Source organism: Heptranchias perlo, chromosome 2 (genome assembly GCF_035084215.1).
Source record: "Heptranchias perlo isolate sHepPer1 chromosome 2, sHepPer1.hap1, whole genome shotgun sequence".
NCBI lineage: Eukaryota > Metazoa > Chordata > Chondrichthyes > Hexanchiformes > Hexanchidae > Heptranchias > Heptranchias perlo.
This window is the reverse complement of record NC_090326.1, coordinates 155,205,593-155,226,833: the sequence shown is the minus strand read 5'-3', so window position 1 is coordinate 155,226,833 and position 21,241 is coordinate 155,205,593. Positions and strand designations below refer to the sequence as shown.

Here is a 21,241-nt window from a genome sequence, read left to right as displayed (position 1 = left end):
TATCCTCTGGTGCTGTTCATGGTGAGTTGGAGGACCTGCTGTTTTTTGCTGTCCCCATGACCTATAAACTGTTTCTCTTTTTTTTCTCTCTCTCTCTCTCTCCCTCCTCCTCTCACCACCCCCCCCCCTGTGGAGTTTGTTGCACCGCCCTTGTATGTGGGGGAGGGAAGAGAAGGAGATGAGGCCCAGGTGATAGAATTGGAGCCCAGCCACTATTAATGAGCAAATGAAACCTAGAGATGGTCAATCATCAGTCTGTTGGGTCCAACACGATAATTGGATCATTGGGTCTTTTAATAGGCGGCTTAATATATTTTATAATTTTTTCCATCTTGCCTCATTCTAAGCCATGACCAAATACCAGAGGAGACATTTCCCTGGGAAGAATTGGCATTGGGGGAATTTTATTGGTCATGAGATTTTTAAAAATTTCTTCTCAGCATGGTGATGGCTCTAGCAAGGCCACATACTGTCCTCCTCTAATTTCCCCCTTGGACCACTGCAGTCTTTCTGGTGAAGGTGATCCCAGGATGATGTTAGTTACCCACGCTACCTACTTAACACGACCATGAAATGGTCACTGTGTCTGAAATTGATGTGGATGTCTAATAGATTATGGGACCAAAGCACAGGCATTCTACTATTATATGTAGGTAATCATAATAGCTTTGATTGTGATATTAAAATACTGTTCTACTGCGGGAAAGGTCAGGAAACAGACTATTCCCATTTGTAGGTTTGACACTCCAAGGCAGTATGGTGCTGAAAAGTAGCATGGCATAGCAAGATGAACTTCCTTTCTCTTGCTGTGGGAAAGCTAAGATGTGGAAATGAACATAAGTCTGGATTGGTTACCAATACTCTATTTCCTTCATTGCTTCAAATGACACATCCTCAACTTTTTCACCTGAGAAAGCAATTTAGTGGGGATTCACTGTCTGGCTGCTAATGACAAAATACCTGATTTAAGCCAGTCTTGCATTAAACTTTGCAATTAAATATCTGTTTCATTGCTTGCTAGGCACTTTTGTTAGCCATGACACTACATGAAAAAGGCAGAGCATTTATGAAAAAGAAAGATTATGCTTCAGCACTGTTGTATCTGTTGGATGCAGATGAAGAATTTGGGTAACTATTAATGTTTTTTTTTACATTCCTGTATTACAGTTGCATGTGACATTTAAGAGCATCATGCCTTCAGTGACCATCTCATTGCTGCTTTGTTATGGGGCAGGGACCTTCAGCTCCTGATTGACATCAAGTGGATTGTTAGGGTATCATTATCTCTGAACTTTCCTTGAAAATGTCATCGGCTGTTTGGGAATTACTTTTTGTTCACCTGAATGCAAATAGCTGGCTGGAGTTTTCACTTTGCTATTGCAGTCGAAATTCAGCACAGTCCTTTACTCACGCACCGTAAAACTATAACTCCTCCTTCCCTTCCCCTGTCTTTCCTTCCTCTTAAATCTTTAGGTTTTTAAAACCCAAGCTTCGCGCATCCTAATTGTTACTTCCTGATCAACTATACCTCGTTTACTGTTTTCAACCTGGATGATTTATAGGCCTAGTCCGTCACCTGGGTTTCCCCCAGTATAAAAATGTTCTGTGCTGAAATGAAGTACATTGTTCCATCTGCCACTTGAGGACCGTACACAGCAAATACTTTTCAGGCTGTCACCCCATGAGTTTTTTTGCCAAGGCAGAGTATAGGGATTTTTTTGTTTTTCTACTTGCACCCCACAACCCTGTGCCTGCCAGCATCTTCCTTGCATTAGCTTCCTTCTACTGCAGTAAATTCCACAGCATTTTATCTAATCTTTTATCTTTTTTGTTAGTCACCAGGCTTTTCTTTACAGATTCAAAAATTTCACAGTCAGCAAGCTGTGAGTTTTTGCAAATTGCTGAACAGTTTCCTCATCAGAGCTCAGCCTAATCAGGAGTGGGAGCCTTGGACTTAAGACCATAAGAGATAGGAGCAGGAGTAGGCCATTCGGCCCCTCGAGCCTGCTCCGCCATTTAATGAGATCATGGCTGATCTGATTTTTATCTCAATTCCACTTTCCTGCCCTTTTCCTCATATCCTTTGACTCCCATGCTGATCAAAAATTTGTCTAACTCAGCCTTGAATGTATTCAATGACTTAGGCTCCACGGCTTTTTGGGCTAAAGAATTCCAAAGATTCACGACCCTCTGGGAGAAGAAATTCTCCTCATTTCCGTCTTAAACAGGCGACCCCTTATTCTGAGACTATGCCCCCTAGTTTTAGATTCCCCCATGAGGGGTAACATCCTCTCAGCATCTACCCTATCGAGTCACCTCAGAATCTTGTATGTTTCAATAAGATCTCCTCTCATTCTTCTAAACTCCAATGAGTATAGACCCAACCTGTTCAATCTTTCCTCATAAGACAACCCTCCCATACCCGGAATCAACCTAGTGAAGCTTCTCTGAACTTCCTCCAATGCAAGTATGTCCTTCCTTAAATAAGGGCACCAGAACGGCACACAGTACTCCAGGTGTGGTCTCACCAGCACCCTGTACAGTTGTAGCATGACTTCCCTGCTTTTATACTCCATCCCCCTAGAAGTAAAGGCCAATATTCCATTTGCTTTCCGGATTACATGCTGTACCTGTGTTGACTTTTTGTTTCATGTACGAGGACACCCAGATCCCTCTGTACCATAGCATTTTGTAGTATTTCTCCATTCAAATAATATTTTGCTTTTTTATTTTTCCTCCCAAAGTGGATGGTTTCATATTTTCCCACATTATATTCCATCTGCCAAATTTTTGCCCATTCACTTAACCTGTCAATATCCCTTTGTGTCCTCATCGCAACTTGCCTTTCTACCTATCTTTGTATCATCAGCAAAATTGGCCACAAGACACTCCGTTCTTTCATCCAAGTCATTGATATATATAGTAAATAGTTGAGGCCCCACTAGTTACAGATTACCATTTTTGTTTTCTGTTAGTTAGCCAATCCTCTATCCATGCCAATATATCCTCTATCTATGCCAACACCATGAGCTCTTATCTTGTGCAGTAATCTTTTACGTGGCACTTTTATTGAAGGACTTTTGGAATTCCAAATATACTGCATCCATTGGTTCCCCTTTATCCACCCTGCCTGTTACTTCCTCAAAGAACTCTAATAAATTTGTCAGACTTGATTTCCCCTTCATAAAACCATGTTGACTCTCCTTGATTGTATTATGAGTTCTTTCTGTCTTTCTCTTCTCCCTCCCTCCCCCAATTGTAGTTTTCTCATCAGTGCCACAGTTAATGAAGCCCAATTAAACTTAGGACTTTCCTGGTCTGGCTGAAAAACATCCCATCAAGTGAAACCTAGGCTTTAATTGTTATCCTGTCACTCATAATGAATTATGCTAATTTAATTGAAATTGTTTATCATTTCTAAATGTTTGCTGTTCTGCTTTTTTTTTCTAATTTTTTAAAAAAGTAAGACTTTCACTATACAATCTATTAGAACTGGGGTGGGGGGTGGGAGAAAGAGAGGAGAGTAAATATTGAGTTTCAGCTTATTCAACATTTATATTGAAATGACCCTGGCTATCCAAATCACAAGCCCTCCTCTCTTTCTCCTGTTTTCTACTTTCCCCTTTCCCTCTCTTTCTCCTCCGCGCCCGCCCCCCCCCCCCCCCGAAGAAAAACATACTTTTACATTTTACTTGGTCTTTGCTCAATTATACAATTGTTTGCATTTATTTTTATTAACTTGAATCTATAACCGTCACTATGCCAGGATGCTACAAAGTTTCATCACTGCAAATTAGTTGCACCTTAGATTTTTTTTTTCCCCCTTATGGTTGCAATTTATTTCTTTTTCAAAACCTTTTATGTTTGTTTCATCTCCACTCTGTCTGCTGGGTACCAGGGCCCTATTTAAAATTGAGTTTTAATCCAGTTTTTGATCTTAGTGGGAATAAAGTTGTCAATCTCACGGGTAGCTGAATGAGAAATGTGAAGCATACTGTTGGGTCAAAGGAGAATGTGATTTACTCTGCATCTGACATCTTCTATAGTGGGCCTAATTCTGGATGCCTGAAATGGATAGTGTTTTGTTTTTACATTAAAGAAAGAACTTGCATTTCTATAACACCTTTCATGACCTCAGGATGTCCCCAAGAGCTTTACAGACAATGAAGTACTTTTGAAGTGTAGTCACTGTTGTAATGTTATTAACATCCCTCACATTGTTGAGTGCAAAATTCACAGACAAATGTCAAACTGTTATCCATCAACCATAAAGCTTTTGATATTTAAATGAGGTATTGATACGGAGTTTGTACCCTAGAAAGTGTGGGTCTGAACTCCTGAATATCGTGGATAACCATGCAGTCCTACAACTGGAAGTAGTGTGGTGTTATCTTCACCTGGAGCAACTCGACTGCCTTCGTGATGCAGAAGAGAGATTAAAACGGGCCCAAACCCGGCTGAATAACTGCTACGGAGAGAACCTGGAGCGCCTCTACAACCTGAAGGTTTGATCGTTTGACTTTTTTTAAAAACTTGTTAGACAGGCTTACTTTGTTTTGGCAGAATTTTCTGCTTGATCTGTAAACGAAACACAGCCTGGGAATGGCGATAACCTCCCCTCTAGATTAACTTAACTATTACAAACTATATGGTTTACTTGTTATGTGATGTCACTTGAACTCTCAAATGAGTTTACTGCCAGCCGGGTGGCATTGGCAATCAAATGCTAGAGTAAAAAGCTGTGAATTTTTTTTGGGAAGAGTTTGTTAATTTATGCAACTATATATTTTCTAGTAGTTTCTTCCATCACTTATACTGTGCTGTTCTGATCTATTACAGCTTGCAATGCTGTCTAAACCAGTGTTCTTTTTTTCCTTGTTTTGCCTTTCATAGGGCAACACTGCCAATGAACAGGTACTATACTTGCGGCTCAAGCTTCTTCAAGGCGTGGTATTGTTCCATAAAGGAAAACTGGATCAAACTAAAAAACATCTGAATGAGGTGCAGGCTTTATCCATTTCTGTTTGTAGTCATTAACTTTTTTTTTAATATTGCTTTCAGTTCTGTTTAATTCCATAGTGATGTTCAGTTTTTTGGCAATAAAGTACATTGTCTTTTTTATTTGTCTTTTTAAAATTTAGGCATGATTTTAGTAGCGCTCGGGATACAGATATTATGTAAACTGAAATACATGAACATACTGCTGGGATTCATGAAATTTACTGAGTAAGAGTTTGTGATTTGAAATCAGTGCACATGCAGATCAAAGATTAACAATTAAATCATTATATTTTGTCTGATAAACTTGGCTATAATTGCACTAATCCTTTGAGTACCTTCATGAAGTGGAGTGTCTATGCTCAATCCTATCTACTTAGGTGGTGAACCATAAACATTGACCACTTGAAAAAGTTACTGTGCAGTGCAGCTATTCCTAGATGTTTGGTTAGCTGTTAACGGTTGCAATCTAATCTCACTATTTAGATGGTTTATCTGATGAATCATGTTGGTGCCATTTGGACTTGTCCACTAGATTGCTACCTTGTAGTCAATCTCTCCCTTCCATTTTTATTTCCTGATATGAGCAGAATTAGGCTTCTAATTTTTCAATTTCTTTGTTTCATAAATATTTTCTCCCCATTTATTTTGATTCAGGCAGAAATGTTATTGCGAAAGCTTTCTGTGGATGATAAAAAGGTGGTTGAACTCATGAGCCTTGGATTCACAGCCCAGGAGGCACGGTTAGGTTTGCGAGCATGTGACGATGATATTGACTTTGCTGCATCGCATATCTACCAGAGGAGAGAGGTAACTGCATTAAAGATCTGTAGTAATGTTTTTTTTGAGTAACCTGTTAAAATGTTTGGGTCTGCATTGGATAATCTCTCTGGTTCAGTGGTGCTGGTCGCGCCTTGTAAGCGCTGCCCACATCTTATATTCAGGAGTGTGCCCATACTGCCTAATGTCTAATCTTACGATAATGTGGTCTGGGATGTAACAGTAGTACCCCCTTTGTAATCTGAACTGGATAACGTGGCTTTCACACATGCCCTCAGTGTGCTTCTCCAATCTCTTCCAAGCTAGATGCCCTATTTACCTGTTTTGTTTTTTATAGGATAACACTGCAAGCAAACAGGTGCATTACTTGTAGCTCAAGCTTCTTCAATGAGTGAAATTGTAGCATAAAGGAAAACTGGATCAGACTAAAACAGGTGGAATGATCACACCTTTGAGTGAGATGGGCTGTTTTCGAATCATTAAGTTGATTTTTTTTTTACAGACAGCAAGTGAAAGTATAGAGTAACTGTTAGAATCCAATCTTGCTTCCTTCACTTCAAACCATTCATCGTGACTAAGAAAAAATAACAAATCACACTGTGTGCCTTGAGTTAGGGACTGGCTAATACTTTTGGTCAGTCTAGCACTGAAACAGTTGAGGCTTTTCCACAGGCTTGCTCAGCAATAGTCTTACAATAAACTGCCTAGGATTTTCTTGCCTATCTCTCAGTAGACCATCCCAACTGACTGATCTTTTATCATGGGTTTTTTCTCCTCTTGTTGCTGCTGACTACCTGTCCCTATCAATAAAACTGCTCTGATGTTTGTAATATCCTGATATGGGGGTGGGGTTTCCACTCTAGATAGATATATTTGCTTGAAACTTATGGGGTATGTTCTCCCCTTGCCCTGATTTCTGCCAATGCTACATGCCATCCTTGGACTAGGAGAATGCCTTGTTTGCAGGACCCTGCCAATGTTGCAATGAGGACAGTAAAAGAAGCCTGAGTAGGCCCTTGCTTTGAGTGTCTCGCCTTTACTCGACAACTCCTTTATTGTCGTGTAGCTCAGATCAGCACATGGGAATTGCATCCTGCCATTGGCAGTCTCCACTTGGAGGCCTTAATGGCTTGTGTGGGAAGTGGACAAATGCACTTGGGTGCTGTTGAGGTAGGGTTAAAGTGTTACTGCAGCAGCATAGAGGGCATACTGCGCTGTATTAGACCTGGGTCATAATGCTCTTGGGTGAGTTCAACCACAGTCTGGAGCTAAAGTTCAAGCAGTTGTATGTGCACGTCCTCAGTGTATAGATGTGAAATGCTCTGCAATTTGTACAGTTCTTTTTCCACTTTATTTTCTCTTTTTAAAAACTGACTGAAATTTTATTTTAGCTTTTAGAACTCTTGTTCAAACTAAGGGTATGTTGATGTTTGCCATATGACTATAGGAAAAAGCTGAAATTAGGAGGAAAGAGAAAGCAGAGAGAAAAAGGAAAAAAGAAGAAGCTGTGAATTCCTTGGTGGCTATGGGCTATTCAGAAAAGGCTGCTGTCAAGGCATTTAGATCAGCCAATAATCACTTGGACCGTGCAATTGAGGTCAGTCATTTTCACTGCTCAGAATTGTATTTTTTTTATTCGTTCACAGGATGTGGGCGTCGCTGGCGAGGCCAGCATTTATTGCCCTCGAGAAGGGTGCCTTCAAAGATTATATTTGAGTCCATACAATGAAAAAAGCTCACAGCATTTTTACTGCTGAGCCAAGACTTGACCATGTTCTGACTAAAAGTGGGGGAAGGATTTCTCCTGGAAAACTGCATTTTTATACTGTTGTTTATTGGTGCCACAAATTATGCAGCATGTATAACCATAAAAGTGATTGGCAAAGGGCTACAATGCAAATCTGCTTACAAATGTCACTAATTGCACTAAGCTGTAGTGTCAGTTGTGAAGTTGAGTGCTTTTAAATAGTAAGTTATTTAGATCTTACTCCTCCACTTCTTATTGAACATAAGAAATAGGACCAGGCTATACGGCCCCTTGAGCCTGCTCCGCCATTCAATCGGATCACGGCTGATCTTTGACCTCAACTCCACTTTCCTGCCTGATTTTCCCCATATCCCTTGATTCCCCTAGAGTCCCAAAATCTATCGATCTCAGCCTTGAATATACTCAACAACTCAGCATCCACAGCACTTTGAGGTAGAGCATTCCGAAGATTCACAACCCTCTGAGTGAAGAAATTCCTCCTCATCTGTCTTAAATAGCCAAACCTTTATCCTGAGACTATGCCCTCCTATTCTAGACTCTCCAGCCAGGGGAAACAACCTCTCGGCATCTACCCTGTCAAGCCCCCTCAGAATCTTATGTTGGAATGAGATCATCTCATTCTTCTAAACTCCAGAGAGTATAGGCCCATTCTACTCAACCTCTCTTCATAGGACAACTCTCTCATCCCAGGAATTAATCTAGTGAACCTTCGTTGTGCCGCCTCCAAGGCAAGTATATCCTTCCTTTTAGATAAGGAAACCAAAACTGTACACAGTTGAGGTCTCACCAGTCCTGTACAATTTGTAGCAAGACTTCCTTACTCTTGTACTCCAATCCTCTTGCAATAAAGGCCAACATGCCATTTGCCTTCCTTATTGCTTGCTGCCCCTGCGTATTAACTTTGTTTCTTGTATGAGGACACCCAAATCTCTCAACACCAATGTTTAATAGTTTCTGACCATTTTTTAAAAAATTCTGTTTCTATTCTTCCTACCAAAATGAATAACCTCACATTTCCCCACATTATACTCCATCTTCTTGCTCACTCACTTTTTTCTTTATTCATTCATGGGATGTGGGCCACACTAGCAAGGCCTCCGAAAGCTTGTGAATTTAAAATAAAATTGCTGGACTATAACTTGGTGTTGTAAAATTGTTTACAATTGTCAACCCCAGTCCATCACTGGCATCTCCACATCATAGCAAGGCCAGTATTTATTGCCCATCCCTAATTGCCCTTGAGAAGGTGGTGGTGAGCCGCCTTCTTGAACCGCTGTAGTCTGTGTGGTGAAGGTTCTCCCACAGTGCTATTAGGTAGGGAGTTCCAGGATTTTGACCCAGCGACGATGAAGGAACGGTGATATATTTCCAAGTCAGGATGGTGTGTGACTTGGAGTACGTGCAGGCGGTGTTGTTCCCATGTGCCTGCTGCCTTTGTCCTTCTAGGCGGTAGAGGTCGTGGGTTTGGGAGGTGCTGTGGAAGAAGCCTTGGCAAATTGCTGCAGTGTATCTTGTAGATGGTATACACTGTAGCCACGGTGTGTCTGTGGTGGATGGAGTGCCAATCAAGTGGGCTGCTTTGTCCTGGATGGTGTCAAGCTTCAAGTGTTGCTGGAGCTGCACTCATCCAAGCAAGCGGAGAGTATTCCATCACACTCCTGACTTGTGCCTTGTAGATGGTGGAAAGGCTTTGGGGTGTCAGGAGGTGAGTCACTTGCCGCAGAATACCCAGCCTCTGACCTGCTGTTAACCTGTCTATAATCCCTTTGCAGACTGTGTCCTCCTCACAGCTTACTTTCTCACCTAGCTTTGAATAGTCAACAAACTTGGATACATTTCACTCTGTCCCCTTCATCGAAGTCATTAATGTAAATTGTAAATAGCTAAGGCGCAAGCACTGAACCTTGCGGCACCCCACTAGTTAACAGCCTGCTAACCTGAAAATGACCCATATCCCCACTCTCTTCTGTCCGTTAACTAACCCTCTCTCCATGCTAATAATACCCCCAACCCCATGAGCCCTTATCTTGTGTAACAACCTTTTTGTGTGACACCTTATCGAATGCCTTTTGAAAATCCAAATGTACTACATCCACTGGTTCCCCCTTATCTACTCTGCTAATTACATCCTTAAAGAACTCTAATAAATTTGTTAAACATGATTTCCCTTTCATAAAACCATGTTGACTCTGCCTAATCATATGATTTTCTAAATGCCCTGTTACCACTTCCTTAATAATGGATTCCAGCATTTTCCCAACAACTGATGTCAGGCTAACTGGCCTGTAGTTCCCTGTTTACTCTTTCCCTCCTTTCTTGAATAGCAGTATTACATTTGCTACCTTCCAATCCACTGGGACCATTCTAGAATCTAATTGCTTAAATAAATAGTCCAGGCCACTGAACTTGAGAGAGTTTTATTTAACCAACTTAAACATAAATGAAACAACAATTTGCTAGCAATGATGATATGCATACATAGGTTTAAAACAATACAAGCAATGATATAAGACCTACACTTTAATAGTTGTGAAGGTGATAAGAGGAAGACTGATCAGCACCCATGTCAGAGTTTTGAGAATTTTAACTGACTGTCCCTGGCTGTTCTTATATTGGGTTTATCGACCACCCCACCCTCCTTTCATCCTATCTGTTGCACTTGCGCAACACCATCATTCTTTCATAGAGGTGGTGTTTTTTACCCTTTACCTTGGATATGTACTGGGTCTGGAGGTGTGATCTCATTCCCCAGACAGTGGATATTCACGACGTACACAAGGCTGTCTTTTAGCAGACCATGAAGCTTGAAACTGATATACCCCTTGGGAACTGAAGTTCTTTGCAGTTTTACAAAAGCTGTTCTTGCAGCTTTAAGTAATAAATACACCCAGGAGCCTTTGCTGCCCTGAGCTAGCCTATTTCTTAAAGCATGGTGGATAATGGTATCGGATTCCCCCCCCCTCACAGGTTGGGTACAGACTCTGAAACCACTTCTAACAGTGAAGTGAAATGGATTGAGATGCCATGAGCACTCGTTCTGCTTTGCTTTGGTGTCAGTTTGGGTTAAATGCCAGATTTACACAGCACATACTTATTGGTGCAAAGTGTGCAGTGTAAATGCAGCCTAAGTTGGCCATTTTATTCAATGAGGCCATAAAGTTAGCTTGTGTAGGGGGTAAATAGGGTGCTGTTCTATGACTGAGACTAAGGCATGTTATTACAGTAAAGTAGAAGAAGGTTTTTAACACACCATCTTGCTGTGCTGCAATTGACATTTTGAATGTCTACAATAGAACAATGTTCAGTTTCCATCATTTAAACCCCTCCCCTTAAAGGGTAGAAAAAATGATGGAAGAATATTTCCGTTAGTAGATCACAAACCACATCAATTGCCTTTTAAGCTACAAAAATATCCCTTTACAAGTTTTTCAATTTCGAACCTACTTTAACCTGGGGATGTGCCTTGCCCTATCCAATCCTGACGTGATTAATATCTTCACTATAACAAAGCTTTATCAGCCACTCTTGTGGGGCCATTCATTGTAAGACTTTATTATATAGCTGGCATGGCTATGTCTGTCTTCATGGCATATTGGTGCAGTCAGACAACTGTAAACAAGACTGAGATCTCCTGAAGTTGACACTGGTAGTTGCTAGGAGCACAGAAAACTGAGTAAATTGTGGTGAAGTAGCACTGAATATGCCTGATTCCCTATTGTCCATTGTGCAACTCAACAGCCCTGGTTCACCTAGTCACTTCATTGGGACTTCTGGAACACAGCCCCTTGTATGCAGGTGACAGTACATGCTGGGAAGGGTAAGAAGAGGTGAGTGAAGCTCTGCTTACCTATTTTCTGTATGGGCTTGTGGACTGATGCAGAATGTTGAGGTGCTGGTATAACTGTAGAATTAAGCAGCGTGGTTGGAGCATCAATGCAGATCCTGCTGCGTGAAACATATGGGGCATCCATCTTAGTTACCTTCTAGCTGCTCACGACTAGGAGGGTGTTAGCCAGTTTGATGTCTCACTTCACTAATCCCTGGATGATGAGCTGGGAGAGGGTCAGAGATTAAAGCCCTAGTTTCTAGTTCCAGATATAGATCTCCGTATCCTATGACATTACATACGAGGAGTCACTATCAAGTGCTGTCTTCAGGTGAAAGAGGGTGGAGGGTAATTGAATTAGGGGATGCAGATGTAATTCTCTCCTTATTTAAAGTCACACATTCTGTCATTATTTTCATATTTCCATTTTAAATTCATATGTCCACATTTAGAATAGAAACTGTGTGTAAATTTGTCATGATGTATTCTCCTGGCAGTGGTAACGCTCCAGTGAATTCACTGATGGGAGCGTGTAATTACATTGTGAAGTTTACATAGGCGGTTTCCATTGTCATTGTGGATAACTGAATTTTTATAGGTGGGGGGGAGGAATTGCGAGGGAGTGTATGTGGGTGTTGAGATTTTATTTATAAATATATAATTTATTAAATAACATGCATTCCTAATCAACCAATTCTCTCCACCTCTGAATATGGTGGCTGTTATTTGGACGTGTGCACCTACTATATCTATTCAACAGCCAGATTTTTTTTTAAAAACGGTTCTAATTTGTGCTGCACCTATTTTGAGCACCACAAGCTTTGCTCATAGCTGTGTATGCTGAGATAAGCTGCATTATTGTAGGTTTTAGACTGACCCTAACAAGTTGTTCTTTAAATTTTCTTAGATACTTCAGTACAGCTCTGAGCCATCCTACCTAGAAGATGAAGAACCTGGACCGAGTAACAGAGTCCAAATCTCTGAAGAAACTATTAATCAGGTGCGGAATGTTTCTGTTCCACGATCATGGATAACTTACACACACTGGCTGAATCTTTGCAATCTCGTGTGAATCTGCCCTGCTGTATTGACCATACCCCAAATTCTTGGTTCCTCTTTCTCTGCTCCCTCCAGTTTCCGCCCCCCCCCCCCCCCGGATGCTCATTATCCTATAGGACGCAATTCCACGGATGAGGGCTATTCTGAGCCGCTGTTCCATGGCTGTGAGTCACTTTCCGGTATCTGGTTCAAGTGCTCTTCCTCTGTGTGAGCCTGTATATTGTGTATCCAAGTTGAGCTCAATCCCGTCATCCACACGCACGTGCAATTTCCAGATAACCATGAGTGGGGGGGAGGAGAGAAGCTAGGATCTGGGGTGTGGTATTCTGGCTTTTTTTTCTTCCCTGGGCTAGTGATGCTGAGACCAGTTGAGGCTGGCATCTGAAAATGGGCACCCTGGTACGGTATTTCCAGTAGTTCTTGGGCTATCTCTCAATGTAAAGTTTCTTTTTTTTAATAAAAGAAAACTTAATGACATTGCCACTTGATCACAGATAAATGACCATAAACTTTTGTTATGACATCTGTGGTTTCATGCTTGACTGTGAATTAATGAGATGCAAATTACTATTTATGCTGGTGATACTGAAATCAGAATTTCTAGTGTTTTACAAAAATATGTGTATACCTTTTTGTGTGATTCCAGGCTTGCTGAGCTTGGCTTAGCAAAAAATCCATTTACAAATATATTTAACAAATAAATTAACTTGCCTTTTGAGGAAATGTCTGATACTGCCAAAATTGCTGAATTCAGACAATTATTTTCACAACCGATCCATTTTGTACTTAAAGAATGTCTTCCTTTTTTAAAATTATAGGTAGCATTTCTGGGTTTTGATCACTCTGCTGCAGAGATTGCCCTCAGAAGATTTAATGGGAACATTGAGCGTGCTGTTCAGGCTTTGATGGATCACGGTGGATATCTTCCTTCGAGTCTACTTAATTCACCCCCGTCGTCATCGTCACCCGAGGATATGGAGGTTGAAGGTGATTAGAATACTTTTGGTTAGCAAGGCTGAACCATGCTTACGTTAGAGGGTGAATGTGCAAAAGCAATGAAGGTCACCGAGTTTATTATTACACTTCTGAGCGGTCCACCTGAGAGAAAGGGGATGGAAGAAAGAGTCTTTCTGCCTTTAACTGTTTTTAAGAGAAGAAATACTTGGAACTTTCTTTGAACCTAAATCAAAAAGGTTAGGATAGATTTGGTTCCATGTTCCAGTTTACATTCCCTTCCCACTTAGCATCTATGGCAACTTGAATCCCATCCCTTCCTCCATAGTCCTTTAGCACATTTCAAGTGCTGCTATCCCAATCTATCTTGTGCTGTGGTTATACTCCTTAACGAGGAAAAGATTTCACTTAGTACCGGAGGCTGGGATAGCCCTAACACCCATGGCTTGCCGTAGCAACAAGAAAAGAAATGAACAGCTGAGATGGATGCTAAGGTGAGGTACGTTAGTGCCGCTATTGTCAGCATGAAGTACATCCAGGTCAGGTATAGTGCAAGCTAGGTGAAGGATAAGTCTCTCTACACAGTGCCAACAATATCATTTACCTTCAACATCAGAACAATCCTGCCCCCAGCCCCTTCTGTCAGAGCAACATTGTTTTTTCCCCACAGCAGCCTATTTGATCGGAGATTTCCAGCTTGTGCAGAATTATGGATTTTTTTTTTTTGCTTTAGACCTACACCCAGTAACAGGATTAAAGTGGTACAAACTCATTTCATATAGAATTTATGCAGCTGACAGTATCCATCCCACCAGTTTGAGAGTGAGATTCCTACTACTTGGTTCCTTTGCTTCATGTGTTCTCAGTGTTAATGTCAAACTGACTCCTGGAATGTGTGCAAGAATGAGTGGCAAACATACTCCCACTATATTCCCCAGGTTAAATACTGGCTTCCCATGGCGGCACAGGTGAGGGTAGAAGCATTACAGTTCAGGCTTTCTGCCAACACTTGATCAAAAGGTGGTATCCATGGTCAAGGACTCTCTTCTGAACTGAGCCCTGTGCCTTTGTACATGTGGGTTGCACAGCTTGCCCAGGGTTAACAGCGAGCCCTTAATTGTGCTTCCAACCACTGGAGATCTGGTGGGATACTCACAACTTTTCCTGCTTTTATAAGGTGGAAAGTGCCATGCCATCTGATCAGCACAGGCTAAAACAAAGCCAGAAGCAACAGCAAGTGAATGCAATGCTTGGATCGCACCCTTTCTAGAATTTAACTTTTTAAAAAAAAACCTACAGGTCTCTTGGATGAATTCTTTTTGTAGACTCTCACAATCTGTTATACAGCACAAAGGAAGATGGTAGTGGTTGTTGGAGGCCAATCATCTCAGCCCCAAGACATTGCTGCAGGAGTTCCTCAGGGCAGTGTCCTAGGCCCAACCATCTTCAACTGCTTCATCAATGACCTTCCCTCCATCATAAGGTCAGAAATGGGGATGTTCGCTGATGACTGCAGTGTTCAGTTCCATTCGCAACCCCTCAAATAATGAAGCAGTCCGAGCCCGCATGCAGCAAGACCTGGACAACATCCAGGCTTGGGCTGATAAGTGGCAAGTAACATTCACGCCAGATAAGTGCCAGGCAATGACCATCTCCAACAAGAGATTCCAACCACCTCCCCTTGACATTCAACGGCATTACCATCGCAGAATCCCCCACCATCAACATCCTGGGGGTCACCATTGACCAGAAACTTAACTGGACCAGCCATATAAATACTGTGGCTACGAGAGCAGGTCAGAGGCTGGGTATTCTGCGACGAGTGACTCCCCAAAGCCTTTCCACCATCTACAAGGCACAAGTCAGGAGTGTGATGGAATACTATCCACTTGCTTGGATGAGTGCAGCTCCAACAACACTCAAGAAGCTCGACACCATCCAGGACAAAGCAGCCCGCTTGATTGGCACCCCATCCACCACCCTAAACATTCACTCCCTTCACCACCGGCGCACTGTGGCTGCAGTGTGTACCATTCACAGGATGCACTGCAGCAACTCGCCAAGGCTTCTTCGACAACACCTCCCAAACCCGCGACCTCTACCATCTAGAAGGACAAGAGCAGCAGGCACATGGGAACAACACCACCTGCACGTTCCCCTCCAGGTCTCACACCATCCCGACTTGGAAATATAGCGCCGTTCCTTCATCGTCGCTGGGTCAAAATCCTGGAACTCCCTTCCTAATAGCACTGTGGGAGAACCGTCACCACATGGACTGCAGCGGTTCAAGAAGGCGGCTCACCACCACCTTCTCGAGGGCAATTAGGGATGGGCAATAAATGCTGGCCTCGCCAGCGACCCCCACATCCCGTGAACGAATAAAAATACAGGAATCATGCAGATTGTTGTAAAGTTCAAACCTCTAGCTAGAACTAGACATGAAAGAATTCTTTGGCATCTGAATAATCCAAATTCCTCTGTCCAAGTTTAGCCATCCTAGTTAAAGATAATGGTGAGAACTGTTGCATCAGATGTTGATTGGCTGTTTCCATATCATCCTTGACACACATTTGTGGACCTATTGGTTGTGTGGAACATAATTAGTATCTGCAACAAAGCCCTTGTGGCCTGAAATAATTTCATGAAGAACTGACTTGATCTGGGTCCTGCAGAGCAGGTCTCCTGGTGTCCATTTTGAAGTTGGGTAAAAGAAAGGCCATATAAAAGATGTGCATTTATATAGCGCCTTTCATGACGTCCCAAAGCGCCTTTACAGCCAATGCTGTACTTTTGAAGTACAGCTACTTGAAATGTAGGAAATTATTTTGTTTGAGGTCGAGGGTAAGTATTTTAGGCGCAAAGTCATCTGTATTAGTACTGTGTAAAGAAAACATGTGCCCCTCACCCATCATAAGCCTCTGAATTGCTAGATTTCATCAATCACCATGTTTATTGACTTGTCACCTTGAGCCACTTTAAACTAAAGTAGACTAACCAGTTTAGGTCCCATTTTTTTCCTTTTTCTCCCCCCCCCCCCCCCCCCCCCCCACCACCACCATCCTATCTACCAGGTTTTCCCTCCCTTCCTCATTTTCTGCAGGCATTGATGCATTGCTGTGATTCTTTTGTGTGCACTCTTGTACCTTACCCAAGTGGCCTTTCTTCTTGTGTGAAGCTGAACAGTGAGTATTGGCAGGCTGCCTGACCATGGTACCATCACAGCCAAGCCCAATCTTTCTTTTAACCTGATCTCCACATATATACAAATCCAGCTGTGACTACTGGATAGTGATCAGGCCCAGGATCCCTGCCTAGGCTTTAGTGGGGTTTTTTTTTTCCCCCCTGCCAAAGTCTCTGACCTTGAGGCCAACTGCAGCACTCCTACTGCCACCTTAGCTGAGGCCAGCTAACTCTGCATAGACTGGGGATCAAAACTGGTACCTTTCTGATCTCTGTGGCTCAGATACTTGCTGTCTTAATTGGCTGAACCACCAGCGAGCTGCTGCTTGGGAGGCCTGATTTTAAAAATGATGGATTAAGCAATGTTTGAAGAAATTTCACAAACTTTTTTTTAACCATCAGCCAAATTAAGGCAAGAGAGGCTTTTTAAATTTCAGCCGAGAATTAAAGAATGCCGTGGCACAGTCAAGATGCTAATTTTATAAAATGGCTTTTGTTTTTTTTTCCCCAGAAGAGTTCTCAGAAGAAAAACAAAAGGAGCGTGAAATTGTGGAAGAGGTTTTGGCGGATATCCCAGAACATGAAGAGGACTACCTTGACATGACCCTGGAGGAGGAGAGGGAGGTCATTATCAAGTACAAGACTTGGCTACAAGGGTCACAACAATCTACCTCATAATTGGCAAGCAGTGAAGGAACCAGTGCTAGAACTTAGTCACTGATTTGTGCCTCTGTCTACAAAATTTGTTATTTTTTGACTGTTCATCAACTTTTGTTTTTAACTTTGTTAATGATTTGATTGCCAAGAGTTTTTTTAAAAAAAAACCTGAAGCCATGGCACCGTTTTATATCAAATCAGCTTTTTTGTGCAATTATTAGTAACTAGGATGTGAAGCTCTTGCACCTTTTGCAGTAAATGCAGGAGTTTACTTTACCAGCAGTGTTCTTGTTTCCAAAATAGATGCTGCTGCATAAACAGCAGACACAAGAGTTTGACTGCTTTTCACGCTGGGTTTTGTATTTGGCGATTGGACGGCATTCATTTGGCTTCTCTGGGTTTTGGTTTAACATGTACTGAACTGCAAATTCTAGTCAGAAGATCAGTAGCGTAAGGGAAACCTACGTAACTCCAGTTTTGTCCATTTGGATTTCTTGTCAGTCGAACAGAGAATTCCACCATATTTATCTCGAAGATGCTTGATCGCATCACCAAGCATTTGCCTAGCTAGTGTGGTGGTCTTAAATGGTGATTTTGAACATTAATTGCAACCCACGTTCGATGGACAATATTTTTTTTTTTCGCTCTTCCCCAACACACTACTCTGTCCACTTTGACCGATCAGTATTGGAAACTATTCTCCTGCTCTCTGGTCACAGGCTCTCAATTCTGCGCCTGGCTTTGTGAGCCAGCCAGCATTAAGTCTGACTGTACATACACCACACCACCATAGAGGATGGTATTTCAAGAACCAATTGTTGGGAATAAATTCTATCCACATTAGAACAGACATTAGATAAGAGTTTGGGAGAGTGCAGGTGGACCTGTAAGGGTTATCTGTACCTGAGTGAGAATTTATGACATTGGAGATGTACAATGCAAGTTCTCACGCCACAGACTGAGGTTGACAACCTGTACTTGTTGAAGTACAGATGTTCTTCAGAGGCCTATATTTGCCATGCCTTTTCTCAGTATTCAGATCATGACACTGCTCTGGAGGCTGTTTTCATCATTTTCTGCCACTGCCTGTGTTTTTCAGGGCTAAACTCCAAAGCAATTTGCTGCGGCAAAGTCTGTAGCACTCCCAGCGTATTTCTAAAGGAAATATGCTGGGGGCGCTATTGAGTGCTGAGCTGTAAATGCAGGTAGTATAAACCATAACAGGCATTTAAAACTGATTAGGTACAAATCTAAGTTAATGTGTAAGTAGAAATTATCTTTTAAATTCAGCAAAATGTATAAATTTAAATAGAAATAGTATGCAATCTTATTTTTGAAAAAATGTATTTTTTCTTACTAGAGTGAAATTTGTATACAGAGCCAGTTTTCAGCAATAACACTGACCGATGATTTTATAAAGAGAAATGTGCTTTGTTTGCACATACTGTACTGGATTGATCTGAAACCTAGCTGATTTAATCTTTCCCTACCCACTTCCCCAAGAGTGCTGCTTGTGAAACGATGGGCACAAGAGTACACATCTCATGAGTTCCTGGACATGGCAATTCATCCACCCTTTTTGTAAAAAGTTAGCGTCAGCCCTGGCTCCGTGGTAGCACCCTTGCCTTGGAGTCAGAAGGTTGTTGGGTCATGTCACACTACAGACCCTTTAGCACAGAATCCAGGCTGACTCTTCAAAGCAGCACTGAGGGAGTGCCGCATAGTCGGCGGTGCTGTCTTTCAGAAGAGACCTTGAACCGAGGCCCCGGCTGCCCCCTTGAGTGGACGTAAAAGATCCTGTGGCACTATTTGAAGGAGAGTAAGGGAGTTCTCCCAGTGTCCTGGCCAATACTTATTCCAGAACCAACAATTATTTTTCCCCCTCCTCAGGCCGTTTGCTTCATCAGATGTTTTTACAGTATAGATTGTGGGAGAATGCAGCAATTAAATCAATTACTGTTTTCCTAACTCCTATTTCAAAGACCTGTTTTTTTTATTTTTACAGACTGGCTAAATTTGTCCCTTTTTTTAAAAAAAGTACATTTCTGATTCTCAATGGGTGTACTTTGTAGGAAAGTCTTGATTATTCTCCCTTTTTATGTTTGATATTTTATTGCTTTTCATAAGTGACCACAAAATCTTGTTTTGCCTGAATTGAGTGAAGTGTTGCCTCTGTTTAATTGCTACTTGATATCCTATTTCTTGGATTGTAATTTTTAAGCAGTTTAAAATTCTCAAATAAAATGATATACTGTGTACTGACTGTTTTGAGTGTGTCCATATAATGTATAGAGTAATGGCTGTCTGGAAATGATTACAACTCGAGGGGTTTAGAGGCCCTAAAAGACAAGTGCAGTGCTCTAGCAGTTTCTAATCGTTATCTGGCCACTGACCATAAGATTACAGAAGTCAGATGAGTGTACAGTAAAATGTTAACTCTGTCCCAGCACAGTTGGAATGTAATTCTCTGGATGAAATCAGACTCCAGGGGCTCCTGACCAGATTAATTGTCCAACAGCAGGCTTTCTAGGTTCACAGAATTCTTATTCATTTGAAGGTTGACATTTGAGTCTCCAGTCAGACGTTGAGCTCTGTGGCCTGAAAACCCACAATTAGAGGCGTTTTCAGCCAGTGAAAGATTAATTTTGGAGGAGAAAGTTGTTCCCAAATTAACAGTATCAGGTGGAAGGAGAAAATATTGGTTTGGGGGGGGGGAGGATTCTAATTGATATCGGGGGTGGGGGGGGGGAAAGAAAGGTAAATTTGCAGTCTAATATAGGAGAGAATTGTGGGTATAAGGAGGATGGAAGCTGCAATTTTGCTGGCAGTCTGAAGGTTAATATGTACCACAAGTTTATAAATGCCAATTTTTGGGGGGTCTGCAGCAGTTGTCATGGCAGACTGCTGTGTTCATGTGAGCTAATGCCCATATTGAAAGACTGTTGAATGTAATACAATCTCAATGGGAGTAATTTGTTTAGGATAACTATCTGGAAATTAGACTTACTTTATTTTGTTCCCCACTCCCCAGTTTCCCAATTCCATTTCACTACACAGATTTTAAAATCTTCATATGCAAGCTGTTTACCCTCTGGGTGTATAACTGCATTTCTGGGATGTTCATTATCATCTCCCTCTCCTTTGTTTATGCCAGGGCATATCTCCTAATCTTTGTCCTGGCTCTTTTTAACCTGAATTCCCCTTTTTGTCTATTTTGGCTTCATTCCAGACCTGAGCCCCTTCTAGCTTCCCCCTTTTTTCTTTCCCCTCTTTTATGCCCTTCTCTGCTGTCTCCTCCCTGTTCATTTTTCCCCTCTCTGGTATTTTGCCACCAATCCCTACCCCAACACCTCACCACTTCTCTGCCTTCCTACTTGTCTGCCGCCATCCCAGGCTTGAAACCTCCTTAGGATAAGTTCACAGCTAGACTCTGTGCCTCTCTGCATTCTCCGAAGGGGCAATCAAGTTACCTGTAGCTGATCCGTTACGAGAGGCAACCACAACTGTCTATGCTCCCCTCGCTGACCTCCTTGCCCAGTGTCTGCCCTGGGGGCTAATCTTGCCAATCTCCTTCCCACCTTGCTCATCCCGGCACCACTGCCCCCTTGGACTCTGCCAGTGGATCAACAATCACCACCCCTCTCCACATTTCCCTCCAGAATATCTGTTCACTCAAACAAAGCCCTTGCCATCCATTACCTTTATTGTGGATGATTGTAGTGACATCCTTGGTCTGATGGAGACTTGGCTCATGGGTGGCGACACATTGGCCCTTACTGAAGCCTCCCTACTTGGCTATACTTTCCATCACCTACCCTGCGTAACAGGGATAAAGGGGAACCAATGGATGCAGTATATTTGGGTTTCCAAAAGGCATTCAATAAGGTGCCACAAAAGTACTGCACAAGATAAGAGCTCATGGTGTTGGGGGTAATATACTGGCATCGATAGAGGATTGGTTAACTAACAGAAAACAGAGTCTGGATAAAGGGGTCATTTTCAAAATGGCAATCTGTAAC

At 42.0% G+C, this 21,241-nt stretch overlaps 1 protein-coding gene across 3 annotated transcripts in view; it reads left to right on the top strand.

Annotated features, from left to right (window-relative positions):
* LOC137345114 (NEDD8 ultimate buster 1-like) overlaps nucleotides 1–19,481 on the top strand; it is a 34,985-nt gene extending 15,504 nt beyond the window's left edge. For 2 of the 3 annotated variants that reach the window (XM_067967887.1, XM_068008585.1), the window contains 8 exons: nucleotides 1,022–1,128; nucleotides 4,319–4,505; nucleotides 4,894–5,001; nucleotides 5,656–5,808; nucleotides 7,226–7,375; nucleotides 12,280–12,372; nucleotides 13,250–13,418; nucleotides 17,077–19,481. In XM_067967887.1, coding sequence (XP_067823988.1) covers nucleotides 1,022–1,128; nucleotides 4,319–4,505; nucleotides 4,894–5,001; nucleotides 5,656–5,808; nucleotides 7,226–7,375; nucleotides 12,280–12,372; nucleotides 13,250–13,418; nucleotides 17,077–17,243 — 1,134 coding nt within the window. In that variant the 3' untranslated portion in view covers nucleotides 17,244–19,481. The remainder of the gene's footprint in view (nucleotides 1–1,021; nucleotides 1,129–4,318; nucleotides 4,506–4,893; nucleotides 5,002–5,655; nucleotides 5,809–7,225; nucleotides 7,376–12,279; nucleotides 12,373–13,249; nucleotides 13,419–17,076) is intronic. The other variant, XM_067967879.1, reaches the window with a different exon arrangement.
* The last annotated feature ends 1,760 nt before the right edge of the window (nucleotides 19,482–21,241 follow it).